The sequence below is a fragment of the Calypte anna genome, chromosome 23 (genome assembly GCF_003957555.1).
Source record: "Calypte anna isolate BGI_N300 chromosome 23, bCalAnn1_v1.p, whole genome shotgun sequence".
Classification (NCBI taxonomy): domain Eukaryota; kingdom Metazoa; phylum Chordata; class Aves; order Apodiformes; family Trochilidae; genus Calypte; species Calypte anna.
Genome location: NC_044268.1, coordinates 1,485,283 through 1,508,599, shown reverse-complemented (window position 1 = coordinate 1,508,599; position 23,317 = coordinate 1,485,283). Strand labels below are relative to the sequence as shown.

The following is a 23,317-nucleotide window of genomic DNA, read 5'->3' as shown; positions in this document are numbered from 1 at the left end:
CCATCCCTCCTCTCCAAACAGGTCCAATCCTCCCTCTGTGCTGGCTGTGGGTCCGTTCAGATGTCAGCAGCTCAAGCTGCAGCCCTTTGCTTTGCTGCCTTTGCCCAAGGGAGAAGGGATGGGTGTCCCTCAGGATTTCTCAGGCTGGGGCCAGTTCTGGGGGCTTCCAGGAACACCATGGTGATGCACCAAGGAAGTAGTGACAAAAGGGCATGGTTCTGGCCAATTCTTTAGTTGCAAAGGAGACCAACCCTCAGCCTTGCCCAAATAAGGCCTTTGCAGGAGGGCAGGCAGTGGCTGGGGAGGTTTCTTTGATTTGTTTGTTCCCCTTTTTGAGAACCACCACTTTAAAAAAGAAAATAAAAAAAAAAAACAAACCAAATGTTCCAGACAGAGCAGTCTTTGCCTCTCTCTGCTCTTTACAACAGCAAAAAGCCAACTCACTTCCTCTGCATCTCTTGCTTCCCATTTTATTTCTAGCTCCCTCTGAGCAGGAGATGCTGCCCTGCAGGAGGGTTGCTGCTCTGGAGGAGGTTGCATGAAATAACTTGATGCAGAAGCTCAGGAGCATGAAGCTGCCATTCCTGAGGCCAAGAGCAGCCTGTGCTGGGGGGCTCTGGGGTCTTCTGCAGCCAATGCTTCCTGGCCAGACACTGAGACCCCTGCTGGGACATCCCTTTGGTCTGGCACAGGGGCACCTGTCCCAGTGCTGAAGCACATTGAGGTGATAACAGCTGCTCTGAGATCTTCACACCATCACCTTCCTGTTGATGAAACCCTGAGCCTTCCCTCCCAGAGCTGTTCCCAGTGCTCGCTGGGATGTAACTGGATACTGGCAGGAGGCAAAGGATTATTCTGATGCATCCATAGGGCTGGCAAATCTCCTGCTTTATGGAGCTGGTGCTGGGACTTGTCTGCTGACCCAGCATCTTTAATCCAGGCCCTGAGAACTGTCTGTGCCCAGATTTTGGGGATTGTCCCTCCTAGGTCATGCCAAGGTCATCAGGTTCAGGCAGAGTTTACAGATGGGTCTGGGCACTCCAGTGCCAGCACCCAGCTGCTCAGACAGCAGCACCTTGCTTCTCCCAGGAGCCAACTTTTTTGCTTTTCAAAAATATGGAGTAAGGCTTAGAAGCATCTTTGTTCTCCCTTACAGGCATCAAACTCACTCAAGATGCTTAAGGCTCATCCCCTGTGTCTCTTGAACTTCCAGCCTACCCCTTAACATGCAGCTGCCTGCTCCACAGCTTCCTTTGGTTTATGTGCTGCCTTCTCCAACCCTTTCCTCTAGCTGCAATTCAGCTGCTTCTACAAGGAGAATACTTGTGCTGGACTCAGCATTTGTGTTGCTCAGAGCCAGGGCTGTGTAACTTTGGGGAAGGAAGCTGCCTGGCCTCTCCATCACTTGTTGCTGCCCTGTGTAGAGACTGGAATTGCTCTTTCTCTGCCTTTTTTCCTGGCTGTGCCATTGGGGTGGGGTCTATGCTGATCCTCTTGAAAAGCCTGGTGAGATTTGGTGATGGAGAGAGCTGTGCCTAAGCACCCATAAAGCCCCTCAGTGGTTTTTATTTGCCTGCTGGTGCTGTGCAGCCGTGGCCACACCATGCGATTTCCCCATACAAAACCACAGTTTCCTTTTAGCAGAAACTCCCCAAATACATCCCAGTGATGTCACCGGGGGGTTCTTGTGGAGGGGTTGGATGCTGTGGGGTGCTCTAAAGTTCAGAAGAAGCCACCTTGCAAAGTATGGGAGAATAGCAGCTGAAAGCTTTGGAGATGCTGAGGCTCCTCTTCCGCAGCAAACCAAGGATCCGGGAGGCAAGTGTCTGGCTGCTAAAATATCTGCTCTGCCCACAGGACTCTGCTCTCTGTTCTACAGGACAGGAGGAGCTGAGGGAATTGCCTGAGCTTGGACAGTCATTACTTGTCCAGTCTTGAGTTCTCCTGTGGAAAAGGCATTTCTGTCAAACTGCTTTCTAAGAAGTGGCTCTCCTGGGTGCTGCCAGAATTTTGGGAGTGTTTTGGGACCAGAGCATGTGTTGAAGCAACAGAAATTAAAACAGCTTCTGCTTAGTTGTTGATGAATAGGAAGCGAAATGCCAAGAGTGTAATCTGTTTCTAGCTCTTGCAGAGCTTTTTTTTTTTTTCTTTTTTTCCTTTTTGCATTTCGATGTGACTGTCTCAACCAGCAAAGTGACAAAACGCCAGCAAAAACAAACCTGTCTCTTGGCTTCTGGCTTGTAAAATCCTTCCCCAAAAAAAGAAAAAAAAAAAAAAAAGGGGGAAAGTAGGAAAGAGGGACTTGGGTTTTGAATGTGATGTTAGGGGAGAAAATAAAACAACAACCTGCAGGTATGGCCCCAGCCTCTGATGTAGGATGGCAAAAGCCATCTGTGTCGATGGAAGGTGACATTGGGAAGTTCAGAAGGTGTCTCCTCCTCTCAGCTCAGCCTTGGCTGGTGGCCAAGGGGGTCCTTTGATTTTCTAGGAGTAGCAAATTTCATTTCTCAGGGGTTTGGGAATCTGTGTTAACCCAGCCACCCCCAAGGTGGGGGTCAGAAGATGGCTGGGAGCTCCCAGTCTTGTGCTGGTAGGGTGAGGATCTGCAGAGAGATCCCTGCTTGTGGGGAAGAAATCCATCCATCCCCATCCCAGGCTTGGTGCCTGCTGGCTGGTGGGAGCTGTGAAGAAGGGGTTGGTTTCCCTCTGGGTGGGTGTTGATGCCTGGGGTGGGGAGGGGACCACTGAGGTTTGTGTGATCACTTTTGGGCACTCGGGAAGGGGTTTGGTTGTGGCTTTGGTAGATGTGTCACCCAGGCATCTGCTTCCCGTGGTGGCAGAGGGACAGCCACCTCCTCCCAGCCCCTGAGCATCCAGCCAGGGCAGCAGGAGGGAGGGGGAGGATGAGGAGGAGGTGACTGCAAGGGCCCCTCCAATCTGATTCACTCCTTCCGGAGCTAAAAATCAGTTAAGCTTTAACTAATCTCACTCTTTTCAGGCAGCTCCTCCCTTCCCTCAGGGTTTGCTTTTTCTGGTCTGGCCTCTCCCTATCTCCTGTCCTACTTTCAGGTCACTTTGCCCCACGTGGCACCCACCTGGTTGGTGTTGCTGGTACCAAAGGGCTCTGTGGTGCTGCCAAACAAGTTGTTGGGACAGGCACTGGAGAAGTCACAGCTCCTTCAGATCCCTGCTCTCTGCAGTCACAGGAGTTTTACCCCCAGCCAAAGACTTGAACCTGTTGGAGGAAATGTTTCAAATCAGGTTTTGGTTTTTTAAGGGGTGATTTTTCTATTCAAATTTGGCTTGTCTGAAAAAACAAACCAAAAACCCCAAAAGTGAAAGGTGAAAGAGTCCCTGGGTGTGATAGATAACCTGTGTGTATTCATTAAAATACAGCATGCTTGGGGACTGACCTTGCAAAAACTTTTCTCCCCTTAAGTCTTGACTTTTTTTGGGGGGAGCAGGAGCCATATCCTAGCTGAGAAGCAGTTCTCTTCTGAGCTCCCTTTGTATGCTTCTGCATCTCTTCCTCTGCAGGATTCCCAGAATTGTATCTGGTCCCCAAGGCAGCAGAAGCTGCAGTTTCTAAGGCTGCTGGGGAACCTCTCAGAGCAGCTGATGTTTAGGTTGGAAGAGATCAGGATCATCCAGTCCAACCTTTGACCACAGTCAACTACTAAAGCATCTCCTTAAGGACCAGTTCCAAATGCCTTTTAAATGCCTCCAGGGAAGGTGACTCCACCACTGTCCTGGGCCATTCCAGTGCCATGGGGCTGCCCAAGGTCCCTGCAGAGCCAGGACACCAGATCAGATGCTTTGGGAGTTTGTCCAGGTGTAGCTGAGAGTAAAAGTCTGATCCAAATTTTTAAAATCAGCCCTGCCAGAGATCAATTCTCTGGCCTTGGCAGTGGTGTTCTGCTTCTTGGGGAACACAGATGACCACGTGCCAGCTCTCTGTCCTCCTCCACCACCCATCAGAGTTGATCAAAGCCTTTCCCAGCTCGAACTGCTCTCCTGGAGCCACCAGAACAGCTCAGAATCCCATCCTGAGGAGCAAGAGCTGGTGGGACACCAGCATCACTGGCTGTATCCAGCCCTCCTGGTCTCACTCAACAAGTTCCTTGGGAAAGCTTCAGTGGAGTTTCACAGCCCCTCTGTACTAATGCTCATTTATTGTCCTGCAGGCAAAATCAGACATCACCTGGATAGAGAAAGACCTGGTGGACTCAGCAGACAAGGTAAGACCCTGCTGCAGATGCACACCTCGAGGATCTCATGCATTTAATTCACATTTTGTCCCATGATGGGCTGAGCCACGTGGGTGAGGGGCTGAGCAGAGCTCCCAGGGACCTCACTGCAATCCAAACCCTTCCACTGCTCCCTCTTTCCCCCAGCCAGGTGGGACTGTGGGTCCAGGAACCAGCTATTCCTCACATGACATCCTGGGCTTGACTTTTTCCATCTCCTTCCTCCCCACACCAACCCCTTTCCCTGCTGTCACTTGTGTCTCCTGTGGCTTTCTGATCTTCTCATGGTGCTGGGGCAGCGTGGGTCATGGATGTGGTTTTTGATGGCTTTTCTCAGGCTGCTCTCCCCACACTGGGTGCAAAAATAAAAAAGACAGTTTGCAGAAGGGTTGGGGACAGAGTTTATCAGATCCTGCCAGGCCCACCTGCAGAGAGCTGCTGCCTGGCTGTATCCTGCACTGCTCCTCAGAAGAGGTGATGCTCAGCTTTGGACCCACTTGTGGGACCCCCATTTGGGGCCCACTTTCTGCTTCACTGACGGGGGCTGCAGGAAGGATGTGTCAGGATGAGCTGAGTCTCCTGGGGAACTTGTGTCCAGCAGCTGTTCCATGCTGGCACCTTCCTGCTTTGGACCTCAGCAGTTAGTGAGGTTGCTGTGGAGCTGGGGCCAGCTGCCTCTCTGGTTAAGTCATTTGGTTCTTTCATTATCAGTTCCCAAAGAGCAAGTTCTGGGGGCAGAGAAGGCCAAGCAGTCATGAGTGGTGTCTCTGGGACCAAACCAAGATCCTCTTTTCTTACTCTGCACTCTCAGGAGGGCTGCAGAAGTCAGGTGTGGGGTTATTTGTAAAGCAAGGTGCCTGGGTGTTGTTGACTCATTTCAAGGGGTTTCTTTCTTACCTGTCTCTCTGGGGTCTTGCTGCAGAAAACATCTCTCCTGACTTGATGGAAAAGTCAGAGGGGGACAGGGACAGAGGGGGAGGAGGCAAAATGAGCCATCAAAACATCTCTGCTCTGTCCTGCCAGTGAGCCCCAGCAGCACTGGGGGCAGATGCTGTCAGTACTGGAAATGCTCTTAAAAATACTCAGTGTGGAACTTCTCAGGGTGGCTCTTAGGTAACTCCAACATCCACTGTAAGGATTCTTTATCTTCAGCATAAAGCAAACGAGGGATAAAATGGAAATCCTAGCAGTGCCAGAGGATTTCCCCTGGGATTTATGGACCCTGACCCCCATCATGGGTGACCCAGTGAGAGTTGTGCAGCTTTCCCAGGAGGTGTCAGGCTTCTGGGGGACTGTTCAGGAGTTTTTCTCTTCCTTTTTAAAGAGTTAAGTGGCTTCTTGGAATATTCCCCTAGTTGGAAATACCTCCAAAACTCCCAACCTTGCATGGGATCAAAGCAGCTCTAGGAGGAAGTCACTTTACTTGGACTCTGTGTGCTTTCTGCCAGCATCTTGTCTGAACCAGGGACCCCAAAGGTGAACGAGGAGCTGTGAGATTGATTTCTTTTTAAAAGCAAAACTAAGGAGAAAAAAAAAAAAAAAAAAAGCCCCAACCACAAGTGCTGTTGCTGGGGAGCTGGGGCCTGAACCTTCCTCCATGTGACCAAGTTTCTTGTCTCCACTGCGCATCTGCCAGCTGGGCTGTAACCACCTGCATCTCCATCCAGCAACCTCAAGTGTGGGGTTTCCATGCAGCCAGAGGAGCCTCCCTGATCCCCAGGACCCATCTCTGCTTCCTTGGACCCACTTGTTCTTCCCCAGGACCCATCTCTGCTTCTTTGGAGCCATCGGTGCTTCCCCAAGACCCCATCGGTGCTTCCTTGGAACCCATCCATGCTCCTTTGAAGCCATCAGAGCATTTTTTGGAGCCATCAGTGCTTGAATCCATCCATGCTTCCCCAGGAGCTGGTGGGGGTGGCAGTTCCTGGGGCTGTGCATTGGTGATGGGGACAAGAGGATGGAGAGGGACCCCAAACTTCCCCGTATCTGCACCTTGGTGATGCTCTGGCTGCAGAGGAGACCCCGGGCCAAGCCCTGCCACCAAGCCCTGCCAGCCCCCAGCCCACTCCCCACCCTGGTCAGTACTGCTCTTGCTTGCTCTGCTTCTCTTGCTGGATGCTCATCCAGGTGGGGTGGCTGTTGAGAGCAGACTGGTTTGCTTTGCTTTCTGCTGCCTTTGGGGAGGGTTTGTTTCATGGTGCCTTTGGATGAAACTGGGTGGAAGCAAAGCTTGTTTGTGGTGCAGGCTGGTGGCATGCAGGGCTTTTGAGCTGGAGACTTGTTCTGGTGTGCTGCTGAACAGGCTGTAGGAGCTGATCTCCAGGGATCTGGCTCTTCAGTTGTGAGGTGAAGCCATGGGAGGAAACCTCCCTTGTGGCAGCAAGAAGCCAAGTGGCATCTCAGCTTTTCTGTCAGCAGTGTCTCTGCTGGTGGCACTTTTGATCAAGGTGTTTGTGGTGATGGGGGGTGGGGGTCTGGCTGGCAGGTTGGGTGTGCAGATTTCTGCCCACCTCAGGTCGCTGCTCCAGCCCCCCAGAGCTGAACACAGCAGGTCTGGCTCTTGGCCAAGGGGAAGAAATTCCCCCAGCTCTGAAAATCCTGGAGAGCTGTGGCAGGAGGATGTGGGCACATGGCTCAGAGGTGGATGCAGGAGTTCATTGCAGGTGTTCCTCCTTGAAGAGCAACCTGGGCAAGGGGACATTGTCCCTCTCCATGCAGGAGGGTTGGGATGAGATGATCTTTAAGGTCCTTTCCAACTCCGAGCAGTCTGGGATTCTGAAGTGCTGGTGCTCTGTACACCTGGTTTCTTGTGTTTTCATCAAGATGGGAGGGAGGGGAAAAGCCTCCAGATTCCACTGGTCCCATCCCAGGTCTTTCTGGAGAGCTGAAGAACATGAAGGACTCAGAGGAGGAGTCCTCCTGGCTGATGCTTGCTCAAGCTCTTGGCTGGCAGTGGGAAGCTTGAGCTTCCTGTCAGGACTAAGCCTTCAAACCATGGCAGAAGTGTAAGGTGGCAGCTGGGAGGTCATCTGGAGCACCAACACTTGTTACAGGGATTAGAAAAGCTTTCTTGGCTGTGTTTGCTGAGCAGCAGGTACAGGATGGAACTCCAGGGGGGGAGCTAGACCATGGGAACTTGGCCTTCCCTGCTGGATCTTGGTGTCTGGATAATGCAGGATCTTGAGAGCAAAGCTGCCAACGTGGAAACAAAGCCTCCTCTGGAGAAAAACCAAGTCTGAGAGCAGGAAGGGAAGGGGAAGGGTGCTCAGGGCAGGTGGGCAACCACATCCGTGGGCAGCAGGCAGGGCCACCCTCCCCAAAAAGCTGCTGGGAGGTTGGGGAGGGGCCGGGGTGGCAGAGGAGAGGCAGAAGCTGAAACTTGGTTCCTGGTGTTTTTAAAAACTGCTTTGGTTCTGTGGGTTGCAGACCCAAGGACCTGAACACTTCTAGAAAATAAAACTGATTTTTTTTTTCCTCCCCCCCCCCCAGCTCTGTAAGGGAAAAAACTCTGGAGTTGCAGCTTTCTGATGGTCACATCTGCCCTGGGGTCAGGGAGCAGCTGAGTTTCATGTCCTTTGGAACATAAATGCTGGCCTTCAGGTCCAGATAGCAACCAGACCACATCTCATGCTGGATAACGTGGGACCAAAGTGCAGAGGAGCCTGGGCTTACCCTTGTGAGGTGTAAAAATCCAAGGGATTCCTGGCTTGAGTAGGATTCATGTCTGTAGCACTGAGAAGTTGAGTCCAGGCTGTCCAGGTCATCCAGGAGAGAGGCTGGAGCAGGTTGAGTTCAGAGGAAACCTCTGCACAGATCTCTTGGTTTCAAGAGAAGCAGAGGAAAGGCACAGCTGGACAACAGGTAGCATAAAAAAAATCTCTTTATATTTGAGATGCAGGTAGGAAGCAGCACAAGTTGAGCTGAACTCTGAGCTTTGTGCTTGGGGCATGGATGAGGTTTGCTGGGGGAAGGTGTCTCAGCATCACCCCTGGGCTGGGGCTGTGCTTGGCTGCTGCTGGCCTGGCTTCCTGGGTGACAGATTCATTCTAGATCCCATCAATTAAGTTTCTTTTCCTTCTTTATTTATTTTTTTTTTTCTTTTTTAAGTAAAAGAAAGTGTTTTCAACAAAACATGTGCCAGAGACCTTGGCTTCCCCTCAATCTTCTTGAAGGCTGGAGTCTGTTAGAGCATCATCTGTATGTGCTGAAGAGGCACTGAGACTTATGTTGCAGAGTTGCTCAGATTGCTGAGCAGATGGGCTCCAACATGTCGGATTTTTGCCAACCCTGGCCCTGTTTTGACAACAGTGCCTTATTTTTCTGTTGTGGGTTTTTAATTTTTTTTTTTTTATTATTGTGACACAAAACACTCCTGGGTTTGCCACCGGTGCCTTTTAGAAGGAAGGTGCTTTTCAAGCATTCTTCTGAAACAGTTCAAAGAAATGCAATCCCTGCAGCACGAGGAGTGGAGGCTCTGGGGAGAGCACAGGGCTGGTGCTGGAAGCCAACCCATCACTTTTTTTATTCCACAAGTTAGAGCCAGGGATACCTGTCACCAGCACCAGTTTTTATGGTTCTCTTAGATGTGGTTCCTGGGAGTCTGTAGCCACCATCCTCAGTCCTTAATCCCATAAGACTCTCCCTTGCTCAGGAATATGTTCTCAGTCAACCCTGTCCTCTCTTTTTTTCAGGGTGAGGGTGTTGTGAAAGAAATCAACATCACACACCATGTGAAGGAAGGCTCTGAGAAAGCTGATCCATCCCAGTTTGAGCTCCTGAAGGTGCTGGGCCAGGGCTCTTTTGGCAAGGTGAGTTCATTTTGTCCTCCCTGTCACATCCGACACTTGATTCTGATGATGGAAGAGTCTGTCTCCAACAAAACCATATTCCTGATTCCCACCAGACTGTGAGAACCCAACTGATTGGTTCTGTTCTGGAAGGCAGCCATAGTGATGCCTTCTCCTAAGGGCCAGCCTGGATGTCCAAAGCTCCCTTGTAATTCTTGTTTTGGATGTCCAGGAGAAAGGAGCAGTATCCTTCTCATGGGTGCAGATGTCCCCCAGGGCAGAAGGGCCTCCTGCAGCTCTCCCACAAGGCAGAGGGATCTCCTCCAGCTCCTGCTGGCTGCCAGATGAAGTCAGGATTTGGAGGACTCTCCTCTGTTCCTCTCTTCTCAGAAAGGATGCTGTGTGCCTCTGGGTTTGGCCCCTGCTTATGGTCCAGTTTCCCTTCTGTGAAGGGGGAAGGAAATCTCCTGTAACTTTCATCTATTTCCGTGTGTAAATAATCCAGGTCTCTTACAGACCCCCTGCTCACACAGTACATCAGCCTCACATCAATCACAGCAAGGGGCTGTACAGGTCTGTGTGCTGCAAGCACACCAAAAGAAAGGTTTTCTGTCTTTGAAGCTGCCTAAAACCTAGAGGTAGAGAAGAGCACTGAGGAAGGGAAGGAAGTAAAACCCAGAGAGAGGATGCAGGAGATGAATACTAAGGAGTGGATCTGGCTGTCAGAGCAGCCCATCACCAGGAGGCTTGGTGGTACATCAGAGATTTGGTGCTTCACATCCCAGCTCCCAGGCATCAGCCTCAGCCCCACGGGAGCTGCAGGAGTGAGCAGGAGGTGTGAGGGGCTGGAGAGGGCAGGATACCAACCCCTATTGGTTGATTGGGATGGAGGGTGAGAGGTGTCCACCCCTAGCACTTTCCTTGAAAACCTTCACAAGAGCTCCAAGTCCATCTTGGGATGGACTCCATGGGCAGCTGCTGCTTTGGGAGGCATCCAGCTCCTCCTGCTCATGGTTACTGCTTGGCTGATGTGGTGCTCTTCTGCCTCAGGTTTTCTTGGTGAGAAAAATAACACCACCAGACAGCAACCACCTCTATGCCATGAAAGTGCTCAAGAAGGCAACACTGAAAGGTAGGGGACTCTCCCTGTGCTGTTCTTCTCCTCCATGTCCTAAGGTACATGGGGGGAAATGTCACAGCAGTCGTTGCTGTCCCCAGGGTGGTATGGGTGAAAGAGAAATGTCTTCACCTCAGCCAAGCAACCTCTTTTTCATCTACAAAAGACCCTGGTTGCAGGGCTGGAGGTGGGAAAATGTCTGTCTCAAGCTGTCAGGCTCAAGGCCTGGGCAAGGCTGACCCCAGGGTACTCTGTGCCTTCTTCAGAGTCTGAGCTGTCCCTGTCTCCTCCCACAGTGCGTGACCGACTGAGGACAAAGATAGAAAGGGACATCCTGGCTGATGTGAACCATCCCTTCGTGGTGAAACTCCACTATGGTGAGTGTGGAGTTCAGTTGGGTCACTGGGAGAGGGGCTGCAGGGTGGAACACAGATGGAGCCCTTTTAAATGCAATGAGGATGCCACAAGCAGGTCAGCAAGCATGAGGGATCCAACAGCAGCTGCTTGGAGGATGCTGAGAGCTCTCATGGTCCATACCAGGCTTCTGGAGATACCTGGGATGGAGAGGAGGCCTGGAGCACTGTGTCCCTCAGTGGCTGTGCTGCTCTGGAGCTTTCACAACCTCTGTAACACAAATCCTATCCTGGAAGGGTCTTTGGTCCCATACCCCACTCAAAAGACTGAATGGGGAACAGAGTGTAGACCAGGAGAAGAGGGTTAAACATCAGATCCTTGGGAATTATAACACTGAATCCCATTTCAGCCTCCTTTACCCCAGATCATCAGATCTACCTTTGTTTAACTGAGTAACCACCCAGGGCTTCTGCCCAACTGGAGCTCTTGGGATTTAAGTGATTGATGGAACCCCATGGAACCTGCCCCGGGTGGAGGGGGCTGATTCCTGCTCTGGTTTGTGTTTCAGCATTCCAGACAGAGGGGAAGCTCTATCTCATCTTGGATTTCCTCAGAGGAGGTGACCTTTTCACTCGGCTTTCCAAAGAGGTGGGGATGCTCTGGTGTCTCAGTGGTTGCTGAGGTTTTGGGTTTATCAGGGGCTTAATGGCCTGGAGAAGGGGTTGGCCCTTGCAAAGTCTTTTGAGAGGGGTGGAAACAACCTCCCAGCTGCTGCTAGCCCTGAGTTGGCAACAGGAGAGGATGGTTCAGGGGCCCTGTCCTCTGGTAGGAAAGCAGCAGCATGACAGGCAGGTCCCACCTCTGCAGCAGCTTCTGCTGAGCATCCTCTGAAGGATGAAACCAGAGCTGTGTTGCTTCTCCTCACTGGGATGGGGCCAGGGCAGGGAATGGGAGGGGTGAGGAGAGGTTGTGGGAGGTGAAGACAACTGGAAGCATAACCTGGTCAATGTGAATGAAGAGGTTTTTTAAAACCAGTCTGCTGCTTAGCAGCCCCAGGTGGTTTTTTGGTGTTGCTGCTTCACTGATACTTCAGGGTAGTGGGTGAAACCAGGGAGAGTTGGGGGTGAGAGGGCAGGAGGAGCAGCGTGGGTGTGAAAGGTCCTGCGTGGGTGCTGTGGGGGTGGCCCTGCTCCTGACATTGTCCCACACCCTGGCTGTTTCCCCCCCTGTCCCTGCAGGTCATGTTCACTGAGGAGGATGTGAAGTTCTACCTGGCAGAGCTGGCTCTGGGGCTCGACCATTTGCACAGCCTGGGAATCATCTACAGGGATCTCAAACCAGAGAAGTGTGTGCAGCAGGGAGCCACCTCCCTCAGCTCAGTCCCCAACCCACAAGGCCCAACGGGGGAAGGTGGCAACACCAGTAGATCACAGAACTATAGGATTTTCAGGGTTTGAAGGCACCCTGAAGCTCATCCAGTTCCAACCCCCCTGCCATGGGCAGAGACCCCTCCCACAGCTCAGGAAGCTCAGAGCCCCATCCAACCTGAGCATAAAAACTTCCAGGGATGGGACTTCCACCACCTCTCTGTGCCAGGGTCTCCTGATGGGACTCCTGCTCCTGACATCAGCCACGGAGGCACCACGTGGGCAGCACATTTCTAAGCTGTAATCCTTGGCACGCTCCAGCTCTGAACAACTGAGAGCCTGTGGAAGGAAAAGGCCCCAGGCTGGGCTGTGTCTGCTGCATGGCTCAGGTGTTCCTACCTGGGGTACATGGGGGATCAAAGGGGGTGTAAGCCAGGGGGGTTGATGTTTTCAATGGGAAGTTGAGGTGTAAAGAGAAGGGAGCTGCTCCTCATCCCACTTGTGTCATGGTGACAGAGCTTAAAGCACTGGGAGAAGGAACAGAAAACTTCCAGCTCTGGATTCAGGGAGCATCTGGGACCAGTCCCTGCTGTGTGTGTGCTGCTGCTCACCAGCCCTTACTCCAGATAGTAACAACTTGTGTTTTTCATTCATGCTGCAGCATCCTCTTGGATGAAGAAGGACACATCAAACTTACAGGTAAGGGACTCCACAAAAGCCTTGTGCTCCAGCAAGGTGTGTTCTGGGAACAGGGAGCTTCTCTGCTCTGTGTGCTGGGTGCTCAGAGCACCTGGGGTGCATGCTGACAGTTTTTCTCTTGTGTAGATTTTGGCTTGAGTAAGGAGGCAATAGACCACGAGAAGAAAGCCTACTCCTTCTGTGGGACAGTGGAGTACATGGCCCCAGAAGTTGTGAATCGCCAGGGCCACTCTCACAGTGCAGACTGGTGGTCCTATGGGGTGTTGATGGTATGTACCCAGCTGGCAGGGTCTGGGGAATCTGGCCCAGCAGCTCTGAAAACTCCTGAGCTGACTCTGCAGGTCTTGCCTGGCAGCTGTGAGCTGGGGATGTGCTCCCAGCATCCAGCCAGGAGCTGTTTCTCCAGGAGGTAGAGCTCCTGAGGGTCTTGTCCCAGTGAGCACTGGGGTGTCCTGCCTGTGGGGTGCATCTTGGCCCCAGTGATCCCTGTCTGTGCAGATCTGGTGCCACCATCTGGTGGTTGCCGAATCCAAAGGCTCCTGCAGGAGCAGGCAATGGCTCCAACAAATTCCTGCTGCAAGAACCAAACTTCTCCTGCAAATAGAGAATGTCTGCTCTGTATTTAGAGCCTTTTGATCCCTTGCAAGCTTTTTGCTAACTTGGGTCAGCTCCGAGATGAAGATGCAGATGAAGGGATCTGTGCAAGCCTCAGATGTGTCACCTTCCCTTCTCCTCCTTCCCTCCCAGTTTGAAATGCTCACTGGCTCCCTGCCCTTCCAGGGGAAGGATCGTAAGGAGACGATGACCCTCATCCTCAAGTAAGAGAGGTTTCTCTTTCATATATGTATGGAATCATTTGGGTTGGAAAAGATCTTTAAAATCATCAAGTTCAACCCTTCCCCCAAAACTGCCCAGACCACCCCTACCCTATGTCCCTCATCCCATTATCTCTAGGGCTCTGAAACCCCTCCAGGGTTCTCTGTGTTGCAATTTGAAGGTTCTTGCAGCCTCCTGGCACTGCTGGGAGAGGTTTTGTAGTGATGGTTTAGTTTGAAGGGTGCAGCGTAAATGCCAAAGGGATGATTGGGCTTTTGGGGGTGGAGGTGCTGCAGTTGGCTTGTGGGTTGACTTCTTGAAACCTGCACCTGATTGCACAACTTCCTCTGCAGAGCAAAGCTGGGCATGCCACAGTTCCTGAGCTCTGAGGCACAGAGCCTCCTGCGGGCTCTCTTCAAAAGAAATCCAGGCAACCGATTAGGTAAGACATTTTATGGGTTTTTTCTCTTGGTTTCTGAATACACCTGATGCTGTATCAGGGCTTCTCACACCCCTGTAGGTCAGCAGTCTGTTCACACTTGTGCTTGGGAAAGAGGCTCAGTTCCTTGCAGTCAGGTTCCCCCCATACCTGGTTTTGTCAGTGGTTCTGATTTAATGCAGCACACACCATGGGTGCATTTTTCAGGTTCTGGACCAGATGGGGCAGAAGAGATCAAACGTCATCCTTTCTACTCTACCATTGACTGGAATGTGAGTATCAGAAATCTCACAGCAAGTTCTTACCCTGCTCAGCACCAGCAATGCAGCTCTGCTGCCTGCAGCAATCCTAAGAGTCATCATGGAATGCTTTGGGTGTGAAGGGACCTTAAAGCTCCCCCAGTGCCCCCCTGCCATGGGCAGGGACACCTCCCCCAGCCCAGGGTGCTCCAAGCCCCATCCAACCTTGGACACTGCCAGGGATGGGGCAGCCACTCTGTGCCCGTGTACCATCAGGATGCTTGCCAGGTCACCAGCTATGGAGAGCCACCAGGCCCTGTTTCCAGCTGCTCTAATAATTCTTCCTGAAACTAAAACTCTTTTCATCCCATGAATAACTGTTTGATCCCCGAGTTGCTGATGATCTCAGCTTGGGTAGAATTTATTCATCTCTCAGCAGTAAGGTGCAGATTTTAATTGGGCTTTGGCACAACCAGGATTGTCTTGCACAAAGTGAGAATGAGTCAAGGAAACATTTCTGGCAGGAAGTATTTTGCTTAGTACAGAGAAGGAGTGTGACAACTCAGCCAGCATTTCCCAATTGCTATTGGCCAACTCCCTGCTTTTACCCCATAATTTTGTTTCTTCCCTGTTTTCCATTACTTGGTAAAGGATTTTGAAGATCAATCTTCGAATGCTTTTAAGGCATCCAGCAAGCTGCTGGACTGAGCCTCCAGCGATGCTTATTTCAGATTTTTACTTCAAGCAGCAATTTTTGAAAGCTATTTATGGGAGTGCCTTGAAACTAACATCCTCCTAAGACATTTCCTCTGGCTGTCCCAGGAGAGACATGGATCAGCAAAGCCTTGATGTGAGTTAGGAGGAGGAACCTGGCAACAAAAATACTTTATAGATAGTGCTTTGGAGAAGGCCAAGTTGCATTTAGAAAGTTGGGGGTTTTTTTCCCCTTGATTTAATATATGTTTGAATTTGAAGAGTTTCTCCACAAGCTGCCTCAGAAGCACCCCACTGGCCACAGAGTCTTCCCTCAGATTACTGAGCTGCAGTTCAGTGCTAAGCCACAGAGCTGTTTCTGGTTTCACAAAATCTCTTCTTGTTCCTGGCAACCCTCACACCCTCTGAGAACCTTCACCTGCTGGGGAACTTCAGGGTTCTCTTTGTTTTGCAGAAGCTGTACCGCAGGGAAATCAAACCCCCCTTCAAGCCTGCAGTGGGTCAGCCTGATGACACCTTTTATTTTGACACAGAATTTACCTCACGGACACCAAAAGGTTTGGAGGAATTCACTGAAAGTCAAAGTTTCCTGTGTGCAGTGACACCTTAGGGGTTAACAGGGCTTTGGTGGTGGCAGGAGGGCAAGTTTTGCCTCCTTGGTTTGCCAAACCCTCTGGAGCTGGCAGCACCCAAGTCCAGAGAAGGAGAGTGGAGCTGGGGAAGGGTCTGGAGCAGAGTTTTGCCCAGGAGCAGCTGGGAATATTAATCCTGGAGCAGAGGAGGCTGAGGGGAGACCTTGTGGCTCTCTGCAACCCCCTGAGAGGAGGTTGGAGCCAGGGGGGGTCGGGCTCTGCTCCCAAGGAACAAGGGATGGGACAAGAGGAACTTTGGGCACAACTCAAGTTGTGCCAGGGGAGGTTTAGGTTGGAGCTGGGGAAGAATTTCTCCCTGGAAAGGGTTGTCAGGGCCTGGCCCAGGCTGCCCAGGGCAGGGCTGGAGTCCCCATCATCCCTGGAGGGGTTTCAGAGAAACCCCTGGAGATGTGGGGATGAGGGACATAGGCTGGGTCTGGTCTCAGTAGAGTTGTGTTAATGGTTGGACTGGATGATCTTAAAGGTCTTTTCCAACTGTAACAATTGGGATTCTGTTGCAGTCCTGAGGAGGTGTCAGGTCCATAGATACATGGGGTGTTATGGGGCAAGGTGGGTGCTGTGTGTGGGGTTCTGCTCTCAGGTAACCCTAAGAGGGTTATCATCTCCTTATGATCCTTCCCCTGGAAGGGCAGGAAGGGGAAGGGTTGTGCTTCTGCAGGACTGTCCCTCTCCAAGCTGTCTGTCATCTTCTCTTACAGATTCCCCAGGCATGCCCCCCAGTGCAGGAGCCCATCAGCTCTTCCGAGGCTTCAGTTTCGTGGCCACAGGCTTGATGGAGGATGGCAAAGTGAAAGCTGCTCCATCACCTCTGCACTCAGTGGTGCAGGTATGGAGGGGGGGCAGGAACACCCCAGCTTGGGGCTGTCCAGAACAGAGTGAATGGGAAGCCAGAGGCAGTGTTGGTCTGTAGAATCCCAGACAAGTTTTGGTTGGAAGGGACCTTAAAGCTCCCCCAGTGCCACCCCTGCCATGGGCAGGGACACCTCCCCCAGCCCAGGGTGCTCCAAGCCCCATCCAACCTTGGACACTGCCAGGGATGGGGCAGCCACAGCTTCTGGGGGCACCCTGGGCCAGGGGCTCACAGGAAGCATTCCCTTCAATCTTAACACATCATATCTACACCTGCTGTGCTACAGGGCTGTGTCCCTGCTCTTACTGCTGTTTACATCCTAAAACGGCAGAGAAATGTAAAAAGAAACAACAAATCATCCAAGGTCTCAACAGGGAACTGAGCAATCCTTTAAATGTCAGAGTAATGGCAAAACACCCCCCCACACACATGGATACACCACCTCTGGTGTATCCAAACACTCTTCAGCAACACCACACTTCTGGTATGCCATGAAGGAAGAAAGTGACATCCCACCCAAAACCAGGTTGATGGACCTTATGCCCCATGGGTTATTTGGTAATTCCAGCTTACACAAGACAAAACAAGGTCATTCTTGCATCCTGTTAGTCTTTCATTTTTATTGACTGTCACGTGTAAAGGTCATTGGGGTGACGTGAGCTTTGTTTGCTTTCCCCTCCCCAGGTGGCCCAGTGCTAGCAGGAAGTCTGTGTAGATCCCCTGGGTTGAAAGGTGCCACCAAACCATTCCCTGGTAGCTGCAGGGTTGTCCCACTGACCTACATCTGCCTTGTTCTCTTTTCCTCCCTGTCCCCAGCCAGGAGGAGAAACTGTGGGATGCAGCTGCCAGCAGCCTGTCAGCTCGCTCTGGGTTGCAGTTAACTCCTTGTGTTGCACAAACCTTTCCCTGAACTTTCTTCCTCTGAACTCTCTTCTTGCAACAGCTGCATGGGAAGAACCTCCAGCTCAGTGATGGTTACGTGGTGAAGGAGGCAATCGGCTCCGGCTCCTACTCCGTGTGTAAACGCTGCATTCACAAAGCTACCAACATGGAGTATGCAGTCAAGGTCTGGCATCTCCATCAGAACTCCACTCCCCTGGTAGATTGCTGCTCGTCCCCATGATGACCAAAATAACAGCCAGGGATGAAATAGTTTCCCCTGCTTGTGTGTGGCCTAGATGGATAATTTTTGTGCCAGGGATGTAACTGCTCAGCAAATAAGCCAAACGTAAAACCTTGGGGTTTGGGGTTTCGCTGAAGCAAGGAGGGGATTTCTAGAGTTTTTTGCTGAAGGGGGCAGGGAGTGGGTCTGGCACTGGTTGTCTGCAGGGCTCCAAATACTCCCCTGGGTTGCTGATGTTTGTCTGTGCTCCCACAGGTTATTGACAAGAGCAAGCGAGACCCTTCGGAGGAAATTGAAATCCTCCTGCGGTATGGGCAGCACCCAAACATCATCACCTTGAAAGATGTGAGTGAAACCTGAACTTGACATCCCTGTATTTTGGTTTAGGAAGCACAGGAGGGGGCAGGACCAGTGCCCTGCTCTGGGGTGTGAGCAAGCAGCCCCAGTCCCACCTCTGCATTGTTGCTTCCCCTCTTGGTGCTAGGAGTACAGAAGGGAAGCTCTGGAAGCACTTTCCTGGTTAATGCTCTCCACGTTTGCTTTGGTAGGTGTATGATGATGGGAAATACGTGTACCTGGTGACCGAGCTGATGAGGGGAGGGGAGCTGCTGGATAAAATCCTCAGGCAGAAATTTTTCTCGGAGAGAGAAGCCAGTTCAGTCCTGCACACGATCTGTAAAACTGTGGAGTATCTGCATTCCCAAGGAGTGAGTATGGTTACACCTGGTTTTCCAGGAAGCCCTGGCATTGCACTACTCTCCCTCTCCTCCCAGGAGTAACTGTTAGGACTATTATTCCTTGGCTGTCTTGCCAAGCCAGATATGGGGTCGGAGCAGGAGTTGAGTGTCCTGATGCAGCTTCAGGACCTTTCTCCTCTTGGGGTGTGAGCCCAAAGCTTTCTTTGCTCCACAGGTGGTCCACAGGGATTTGAAACCCAGCAACATTCTCTACGTGGATGAGTCGGGAAACCCTGAAAGCATTCGGATTTGTGACTTTGGCTTTGCCAAGCAGCTGAGGGCTGAGAATGGTCTGCTCATGACCCCTTGTTACACAGCGAACTTTGTGGCACCTGAGGTAAGCACCTTACTGAGTTGGGACCTTCCAGTAGCTCTCCCATCCCTCCCCAGCCTGTGCTCTCCCTCTGCACAGGTTCTTCTGCTCTGGAAAACTGTCCTGGAAGAGAAAATTGTGGAAATGCCACTTGTAGAAAGAACAAATTTGGGATCTCAAGTGGAGTCTTCCAATCTGTCCTCCCCTGACAGGGGGCTCTGCTTAGGGGACTCAGACTGTAAAATCCCAGGGGTTTCCTAGGGTTTCTTTGCTGATTAACTGACCTGTTAAAAGTGGTGGGATGATTTTCCACTCAGTTCTTGATGCAGAAGAATGATAAACAGGCACACCACAGAGCACGTGTGCAATGTCACCAGACTGGAACATAGCTCCTGGCTCTCTTTATTTCTGATGTGCCTGGGGGGTTCTTTTGCTCCATGAAGCCACAATCTGATTTGAGTCCTGATCTTCAGTCTAGTTCCCTGCAGCTCAGCAGTGCTCGAGGAGCTTTCCATACAGACTGCATGCTGGGGACAAACTGCTCTTCAGGAGCTGAAGTGAGCTCAACAACAAGAACCAGGCACACTTATTCTTATTTTCCTTTCCTTTTATTCTCTTCAGGTACTGAAACGCCAAGGCTACGATGAGGGCTGTGACATCTGGAGCTTGGGAGTTCTGCTGTACACGATGCTGGCAGGGTGAGTGCCTCTGGCTGGGGCTGTCACCACCTTGCCATGCTGACAGCTGGACCTCTCCTTGATGGTTGCTGTTACCTGGAGGTGCTCCCTGGTTACAGCACAGTAAATCCAATCTCTCTTCTCTTCCCAGCTGCACTCCCTTTGCAAATGGTCCCAGTGACACTCCAGAAGAGATCCTGACCCGGATAGGTGGGGGGAAGTTCTCCATCAGTGGAGGCAATTGGGACACTATTTCTGACATGGCCAAGGTACAGTTTGATCACAGAATCAGAGAATCCCAGACTGGTTTGGGTGTGAAGGGATCTTAATGCTCACCCAGTGCCCCCCCTGCCATGGGCAGGGACACCTCCCCCAGCCCAGGGTGCTCCAAGCCCCATCCAACCTTGGACACTGCCAGGGATGGGGCAGCCACAGCTTCTGGGGGCACCCTGGGGCTCAGCACCCTCCCCCCAAAGAATTTCTTCGTCATGTCCAACTTAATTCTTCTTCTAGTTTAAAGCCATCACCCCTTGTCCTATCACTACATGCCCTCATAAGATTTCTTTATAAATCAATATTTGCCTGTGTTAAATTGAGGGCTTGGGGTCAAGCACAGCCAGTTTGCTGTGAGGCAAGTTTAAAGCAGGCTGCGGAGGGAGGGCAGGAGAGAGAGGAGAAAAGAAAATCAGCAGTGTAGCTCCTTCCCTATGCATCTCTTCCCAGTAGCCTCTCCCTGCTTTGTTTTAGCTCTGGCTGTGAATATTTTTTTGCAACACCAACCTCGTGCTTGACCCATGTCAGGGTTTGCTGCTGTGTTCCCCCTCCCAGGCCCCACCGAAAACATTTTATACAAAAGGAGATTGATGTCTGGGGACTTCAAACTTGGCCTTTGCATTTCAATTCTAATTTAGGGGCAGCCAGGTGGTATTTTTGCATTTAAGGTATGAAAATCTTCTGAAGTCTAACATTCCAAATGATGCCCTTAGGATCTGGTATCAAAGATGCTTCACGTAGATCCTCACCAGCGCCTGACAGCCAAGCAGGTCCTGCAGCACCCCTGGATCACCCAGAAGGACAGCTTGCCCCAGAGCCAGCTGAATCATCAGGATGTTCAGCTTGTGAAGGTACAAAGTCTGGGCTGGTTCCTCACATTCCTTGGGAAAGCAGCAGTCCAGGTGGGGCAATGGTGGTGTGAGAGGTGTGGGCAGGGGAGGCAACACAAGACAAGCTGTGTCTTTTGGCAGGAAAACCTAGGGAGGTTCTTCAGGGGTGTGTCAGGGAGGGAGGTTTAAAGGGGGGGGGAGGAAAAAGATGCTCTGAGCTCCGTGTAAAGCTGTGAGTCTGAAATACTCCTCCTACACCCACATGATTCTCCTGCCTTCTCTCCAAGGGGGCGATGGCTGCCACCTACTCTGCACTGAACAGCTCCAAGCCCAGCCCCCAGCTCAAGCCCATCGAATCCTCCATTCTGGCCCAGAGAAGGGTGAAGAAACTTCCTTCCACCACCCTGTGAAGCTGGTTTGGGGCTGCAGGCACACCAGACTTTGCACACCTACAGAGGATGGGGGACAGGAGACAGGGTGGGCAATGCCTGCACAGGAGCTCTCTTGAGGACTTCTTCTCCAAAGGCCAATTGCCTTCCTGTTTCTGAAAGACTGGCTCCTCCTTGGGTGGACTGCTCTTTGCCAAGACAACTTCACTGTAAAACTTTTTTTCAAGTGTAAATTGTCAACTTTTTAAAGACATCCAGCTGTGTATATGAGAACTAGAATGTATAACTGATAGCAAGTGGCACTAAAAAGCAGCTCTGATTCACCCTGTCCTGTGTAGGGCCAGGTATTTGTTGTAGCTCCAGCATTTCTTGGACTTGATCCTCTCCAACACCATTGCAGATGGAATTTTGGGGGTTCAGGCTTTGGGATTTTTTCCCCCTTGAGCCTTTGGCTTTGCCCTTCCCAAAGCCAACCCTGCAGACTCCCAGCCAGCAGCACTCATGGTTCTAAAGGACATCCCTCCCCTTCCCTTTTTGTATGTGTGTGTCCAAAGTGTAAGGCTGACTTTTCAGACCCCATCCTTTTCTCTCCTGCCTTCCCCCAGCCCAGCCAGCAGTTTTCTGAAGAAAATAAACCACGAGTATTCCAAACACCCCCTTAGATGCCCTTTGGCTCCTTCCATCCCTTTGCTCTCCCATCTTCTTGTTCCCCCCATCGATGGAACCTTTTCCTCAGTAAAGCTGAGGCTTTGGGCTGGCTCTGGCTGCTGCTTTTACTCTTTGTGGGTTTCCTTTCCTTCAGCAGGAACCTACAAAATAAACCATCTTTTTTTTTTTTTTTTTTTAATTTAACTTTGTTCTACAGCTGGTAACTCAGGGTTTCTTTCTGAATTGTACAATAAATATGCAATTGAATTGATGGTTTTTTACTGACTGACTTTTAGCTGCAGAATTGGTGACTCCCGTTGTTTCCACATATTATGGGGGGGGATAATGATTCTTGCTTGACTTTGGGGAGACCTGCAAAGCTTTTTTATCTGGCCCTCTGATGGGAAAACCAGCAGGACTGTAGCAAAGCTGAATATCACAGCTTCTCCCAGGTGCAATACCTTCTTCAGAAGTGGGAATAACGCAGGGCTCAACAGGAAAGGGGGCAGGACGCAGGCTGTGGAGGGGAACTTCTTATTCTCAGGACATTTTAGTGCTAATAGAAACCAGCACTTAGAGGCAAACTGTGCTAGAAATAAATTCCCAACCTGTTCTGACTTGCAGGGATTGCTGAAGCTCCCTGGTTTGGCTGCTGTTCCTTGGGAGGAGCAGGAGAGCTGCAGGGACTGCAAATGTGCATGGGCTCAAGGATGAGACTGAAGCCAGCAAAGGTTCTTGTATGAATTTCTGCTACTTTGAGCTGATTGTATAATGAGAAGGGAATCTCTGTTGCTTTTCCCTTTTGCTTAGTCCCAATTGATTGTAAAATGGAGAATTCCAGAAAAATTTTTCCTCTGAGAGGTACTCCTCCTCTCTCCTCATCCAGGCAGGTCCCTGGTGCACTCCTTGGAGCAGTTGGTGAGAAGCTGAAATAGTCCTGATTTTTCTTCTCTATTTATTCCAAGCACTGCCCTAGCACCCAGTGCCAGCACACACTGGATCTTCTCACTGGGTTTGCCTCCCAGCCAAGCTGGATTTCATATTTAGCTGCTTTCTGGAGAGGGTTGTGCTCCACCACCCAAAATGCCTTCTTTAAAAATAGTGGGTTTGTCCTCCAGCACAATATTTGTGGTGGTTTTGGTGACTCTGCCTTACGTTTCCTATAACTGGGCAGGAAGTCTCATTTCACACTCAGGTGTGAATATTTTAGGTACCTGAAACAAATCCCTTGGAAACAGCTTCCTTTGGAGCTGGGCTCAGTTCCTAGGGAGCTGCTGGGATTGAAGCAGATGTTTTCAGACTATTTCTCACCTTGGAAAGGGGTGGGGGACTGAGCCAGTGGATGGGGTTGGAGGTGTTGGTGGTGCTCAGCATTCACTGGGATCTTCTTGGCAGTACAGACCATCAGGATGGGTCTGAAACCAAACATTTGGCCTGCCTGGCTTGTTTGTATGAACTGTAAATGGTTTCAAATATCAGTCAGGAAAAACACTGCAACCTTTGCTTAATCCTTCCTGTAATGGTGCTGGTGGGAGGACAGTGAGTGAGAACCTGACAGTAGGATGTGCAGGGAGAGCAGCCCATGGTCACTGCAGACCCTGTCTTGTCCTAAGTGATACCCAGAGGGACAAATCCCAACACCTAGAGCATCAAACCCCTCCCCTGATCTGGGGTGTTCAGAGGAACTTTGTGTTTGGTGCAGCTGTAGCTTCTGGGACCTCCATCCTTTTGGTCAACAGAAGTAACAAGAAGGGCTGCACCTTGCTTTTAACCAAGTTGTTTTGAGTGATCCTTGCATAAGTAAAAATAAATCTTGATTTTTGGTTCCAAATTGACCAAGTGCTGTTACTTTTTTAATTCCAGTGCTCAATAAAAATGGACTTGTTGATCTTTCTGTGTGAGAGAACTGTAGATGTTTGTACTGGTGTAGGTGGGCCCCCTCCTTCCCTTTCTGGTTTGGTCCTGAAAGTTGAACCTTTGGCAAGATACAGTTGGGACCAACTGCTGTCATCTGAACTGAAATTGCATTAGTTGTGGTGAAAATG

General features: G+C 51.0%; 1 protein-coding gene across 2 annotated transcripts in view; it reads left to right on the top strand.

The window, feature by feature from the left end:
* The window catches only part of RPS6KA1 (ribosomal protein S6 kinase A1), a 36,092-nt gene extending 14,549 nt beyond the window's left edge, over positions 1-21,543 (top strand). The window contains exons 3-25 of one of the 2 annotated variants that reach the window (XM_030464521.1): positions 4,185-4,238; positions 5,884-6,059; positions 6,150-6,324; positions 8,939-9,055; positions 10,085-10,166; positions 10,448-10,528; positions 11,074-11,153; positions 11,744-11,850; positions 12,534-12,571; positions 12,698-12,840; positions 13,319-13,389; positions 13,741-13,829; positions 14,034-14,098; positions 15,234-15,336; positions 16,131-16,258; positions 17,223-17,348; positions 17,661-17,750; positions 17,954-18,112; positions 18,318-18,479; positions 19,077-19,153; positions 19,284-19,401; positions 20,119-20,256; positions 20,523-21,543. In XM_030464521.1, the coding sequence (XP_030320381.1) occupies positions 4,185-4,238; positions 5,884-6,059; positions 6,150-6,324; positions 8,939-9,055; positions 10,085-10,166; positions 10,448-10,528; positions 11,074-11,153; positions 11,744-11,850; positions 12,534-12,571; positions 12,698-12,840; positions 13,319-13,389; positions 13,741-13,829; positions 14,034-14,098; positions 15,234-15,336; positions 16,131-16,258; positions 17,223-17,348; positions 17,661-17,750; positions 17,954-18,112; positions 18,318-18,479; positions 19,077-19,153; positions 19,284-19,401; positions 20,119-20,256; positions 20,523-20,645 (2,502 nt within the window). In that variant the 3' untranslated portion in view covers positions 20,646-21,543. The remainder of the gene's footprint in view (positions 1-4,184; positions 4,239-5,883; positions 6,060-6,149; positions 6,325-8,938; positions 9,056-10,084; positions 10,167-10,447; positions 10,529-11,073; positions 11,154-11,743; positions 11,851-12,533; positions 12,572-12,697; positions 12,841-13,318; positions 13,390-13,740; positions 13,830-14,033; positions 14,099-15,233; positions 15,337-16,130; positions 16,259-17,222; positions 17,349-17,660; positions 17,751-17,953; positions 18,113-18,317; positions 18,480-19,076; positions 19,154-19,283; positions 19,402-20,118; positions 20,257-20,522) is intronic. The other variant, XM_030464522.1, reaches the window with a different exon arrangement.
* The last annotated feature ends 1,774 nt before the right edge of the window (positions 21,544-23,317 follow it).